This window comes from Plectropomus leopardus, chromosome 14 (genome assembly GCF_008729295.1).
Source record: "Plectropomus leopardus isolate mb chromosome 14, YSFRI_Pleo_2.0, whole genome shotgun sequence".
NCBI lineage: Eukaryota > Metazoa > Chordata > Actinopteri > Perciformes > Serranidae > Plectropomus > Plectropomus leopardus.
In genome coordinates this window covers 22,982,645-22,987,112 of record NC_056476.1, presented here as the reverse complement: position 1 = coordinate 22,987,112, position 4,468 = coordinate 22,982,645, and the positions used below count along the sequence as shown (strand labels likewise).

At 38.2% G+C, this 4,468-nt stretch overlaps 1 protein-coding gene across 1 annotated transcript in view; it reads left to right on the top strand.

Moving 5' to 3' along the window:
- Positions 1–670: 670 nt before the first annotated feature.
- alk (ALK receptor tyrosine kinase) overlaps positions 671–4,468 on the top strand; it is a 65,881-nt gene continuing 62,083 nt past the window's right edge. Inside the window, exons 1-2 of the mRNA XM_042500800.1 lie at positions 671–733; positions 3,966–4,060. Coding sequence (XP_042356734.1) covers positions 4,042–4,060 — 19 coding nt within the window. The 5' untranslated portion in view covers positions 671–733; positions 3,966–4,041. The remainder of the gene's footprint in view (positions 734–3,965; positions 4,061–4,468) is intronic.

Genomic DNA, 4,468 nt, shown 5'->3' with positions numbered 1-4,468 from the left:
ATCAGGCTTAAGACAGCATCTGTTCCACTTAAACGCTGAAGCAAGAATTATGTTCTTGGCTCCAGTGAAACGCTGTAGAGGGACATGGTCATATCCCCTTGCTTGTTAGCAGGCTTTAAAGTCAGACTTCTTTTTACTATTTAATTCTTGCTATGGCCTGTGTGTTGTTTAATTTGAGGCAGGTTTACACCCACCATGTCCCTCCTGGAAACAGCGAAATGAGATTGATTTGTGCTGAAGCATGCAGGAGCAGTGCAGATAGCAAAATAACCCAAATCATGATCTTGGCTGAATTCTATTAATCTTCGAATAATTAGAACTGAACAGATGGCTCTTGCTGATTGAGCTCAATGCAGTTTTAAGTGCATCCCTCACTGATGAAACTCCCGGATGGTTATCTTCAATTCAAACATATTTAAAAGAAGTTAAAGTTGCTGTCATGTTTCTATACTGTTTTTGAAAATGAGCACTCTTGATATGATTTGTTTATTTGTTTTTACAGCATATTACACGTTGATTTAATCACATTGTTCGTTCAGAATTTCACCTTATTTCAACAGGTGCGGTTCTGGCTGTGTTCTGGAGGCTTACAGCGGGGGTCACTGTCTGTGTGGATAGCCGAGAACAGCACAGGCCCTGAGGAGCAGCGCAGACTGTGGCATTCAGCCAGCGAACCCAAATTTGAAAGAGGCTGGAAACTCGTCATACTTCCTCTTTATGGGCTGGCAGACTGGTATGAAAAACACTCACCTGTTTCAACATATAAGAGGCAGTTTAATTATATCAAGCTTCATGTTTGGACTCTCTGAAAGCGTTTGCCTTTGATGTGTTTAAGAGCACAGAAGTGATTTCCCAACACACTCACACAAAGTGCTCCGTCAGGAAAGGAAGTCTAAAGAACAGAACCGAGAAGCTCTTCCTCCTTCTTTTCCCCTCTCATAATTGCAGATTTATAACATTTACATACTGTTTTCTGGGAAACGTAATATCTCTGAAAAATTAATGAATCCCACAGGGACTTGTACTATGGACCTGCCATGTGTACAGTTGCACAAAATATTCTTTTTATTCCTGTGATAAAGAGAATGGTAATCAATACACAGGGTTTGACCCACCCTATTTGCCTCCCAATTAGCTACGGCCTTGATTTTCCCTTAAAAAAAAAGAAGTTAAAACAAAATAGAGTGAAGCAAGAAAAAAAAGAGCACCCCCAGATAAGGCATTTCATCTCTATATGCCTGCCTGGGGGTTTTTTGCCATTCGAGGTTGGATAATCCTGTTCCCCCGAGAGTGATTAATTTTTGATTCCTGGGTTATGTAGTCAGCTGTGCTTGTGCTCTTAATTAGAATGTCATGTCCGTAACCACAAGGTGAACCTGCCAGTCTCTGCGTGTTGACCTTTGTAGAGCTTAAATATAATCAGAAATGCAGCCTGAAGTGCTGACAAAAGTCAGGACATAACAGACAGTATATGTAGACTGTGAATGTCAGTGTTTTTGTTAGGAGAACCTGTGGGCTGACAGCACGAATGGCGCGTTAGTATTACTGCCATCAAGTCTTTCCAACAAATCCACCTGTTAAATGTTAAAACTGACAAATACACGTTCGTATTTGAAGGACTGATGGTGTTGGATTTAGAACTCATATTTACTTGAGGTTATGTTACTGACAGTTGCTAGAGACAGCAGCCTGGTCCTAAAGCCCCCCCGACCCCCAAAAATGTAATGATTTAACAACATCATGAGATACTAAGAGCACTCTGCAATCATAAAGCCATTTATACTTTTGACAAAATGTGTAACTCCACACTATTAGCTTCATACTTGCATTTAAGGTTTTGTCTAGAACATGCTTCAATTAAAAAAACAAAACAAAACAAAAAAAAAAAAACCTCAACTTTATTTTACTCATATGTCTGTGCTTAAAAAGTTGTATTCGCCTTCTTTCCATTTGGCACCTCTCTCTTTAAACCACCCTTACAAAAAAGCCCAGTGTGTGTGTTAACTCATCAACACTTCTGGGACATTACAACTGAAGAAAAACGAGATTTTCTTCACAACTGTGGGACACTATTTTCTTCTTCCATGATGAACTCTGTCTCATCGTCGAGTGGAATGTAGCCGCTAGCATGAAGCATCTGATCTGACATTCAGCCGGGGCTTCGTTGGAAATGAAAGCGTAACTGCGGCTTTGAGTGCACTTGTTAGCACTTGTCCTTTCGTGAATAACCTCTTATCTACCTTGAAAACTAGGCCCACTGATTTGCCACACCTCCCAATTGTATTTTGTTGTAACATAGTAACCGGAATCCTTAGTAAATAGCAATACTTAGGTACTGGAGAAAAATAATTTTACTCTACTAAATATAAATTTAGTGGTAAGTATATATATTTTATTCAGGAAATATAGTGGATTACAAGTGAAAGTTGACAGGCGTAAAAACTTAACTAAAGTACAGATACTCCCAAAAAGTACTCAAGTACTGTAAAAAAGTGTTATTTATGCTTTATGACATTACACCACTGACCTGGAGTTAGCATGTAGCTACATGTAGCAGTGTACCAGCTAATATCTGTGTGTAGCAGCATTCTATTCCCCTAAAAATAAAAAAAATCAAAGCTTCTAAATATAAGCAGACATGTTCTGGCAGCAATATAACCAGAAATCAAGGGGAAATTAACACCGTCATTAACCAAGATTACGTATTTCCCTGATATTAGCATGTAGCTTCATGTAGCAGTGAAGGCTGTGTGATGTAAACACTGTGTGCCTGGAGCAGATGACCAAAAAATGAAATCCTTCATGATCTAATGTCATACTGTAGCCAAAGTAGAAAAAATGTTGGAAACAGAGTATTCAAAACAGTCTTAAACCTGAGGTTTTTGCCCACAGGGATAACTTTTACATTTGTTTAGTTCATTATTTGAAATTTTGGCTGTATTTCTTATGAACATCGACATTGTAACATTATGAGCTAAAATAAGGAGAAGCCTATTAGGTCACCATTAAAGAAATAGTTCAACAATTTAGGAGATACCCTCTTTCACTTTCTTGCCTTGAGAGTTAGATGAGGAGATCAACACCACTTTAACGTCAGAAAGCTGAATATGAGCTCAGAGTGAGCAGCTTGGTAGCTTAGGATATAGACTGGAGAATCAGAATCAGAAATACTTCACTGATTGAAGTACAAGCACAAAGTAGGTAAAAATATAAAATATGAAAGAGAAATACAGTCATAATAAGAACACTTAGCACCAGCATGTGAAAATATTTGAAACTATATATATGTATGATGTGCTGAGTGTGTAAAGTGTGTAAAAATATGGAACTATATGCATTATGCTACAATACAATGTTAAAAAAAAAGGAAATTAGTGTTTTTTCTCTTGGTCTTTGTATAGCTAATCCAACAGAATATGACATGTTAACTAGTGAACCATGAAGGGGGTGGTAGGTGGATTTCGTTATCTGCGGACAGAGCCAGGCTTACTGTTACCTCCACTTTTTAGTCTGTGTGCTAAGTCAAGCTGGGGTGCTGATGGCTGTAGCTTCATATTTGTTTTACAGACATTAGAGTAAGGTTAATCCTCTCATCTAACTGTCCGCAAGAAAGCACACCTTTCCCAGAATGCCAGACTATTCATTAAGAGTTTAGACATATAGGTCCCTCCATATTTATATAGTTATGCCTGATTATCATCATTTTGTGCATATGCATTTGAAACCCAAAAATATATTTCATCCCTTGAAAAGTTGAATAGTTTTTCTGTATCTGCTGAAAGAGCCAACATTTCTTAACAGTACAGACTGAGCTGTCATAAGGCGTACAAGGACACCCTCCAAAGCCAAAGCTCAATGACATTTTTCTTAAAGCACTATAAATTCTTCTTCACATCCTTTCCGTCAGAAGCCATCCAACCATTCACAGCTTTCGAGGTAGTTAAAACAGCTCTGTCCCTCCGTAGGTTTTGGCTGCAGTTCAGCACAGAAGATGGACCTGGACCCGGTTCAGCCATCTCTATTGACAACATCTCTTTCAGTATGGACTGCTTCCTGGCATGTGAGTACTGCAAAAATGTTGAGTCTCTTTTTTTCCCGCTCTTACTCCATCAGACCTTGGTTGAGTTAATGGAATTGTGTGACTGATAGCCTGAATGATTGACTATGACAAGCACAATGGGGGAATCATTCTGAAAGGTGTAAACTCTTTTTATGGACTTTAGAGAGACTTCAGTAAACATTCAATGTGACCTAAGCAATTGAAGTAATAATCAATGCAGGTCTGGCCTATGTTCATGCTAACAGACATAAGATTTGACTGAGTGGCAGTTTTTACACTTTGGATTATTCATCAAGGTCTCACTTTTCCATCATTTATTCATTTTAAATTCCCTTGGCATAGCCATTATACAGAACTTTTTGCAATTCTCAATAAAAATGAATAAAATAAAAATTCTAGCAAGTCCTT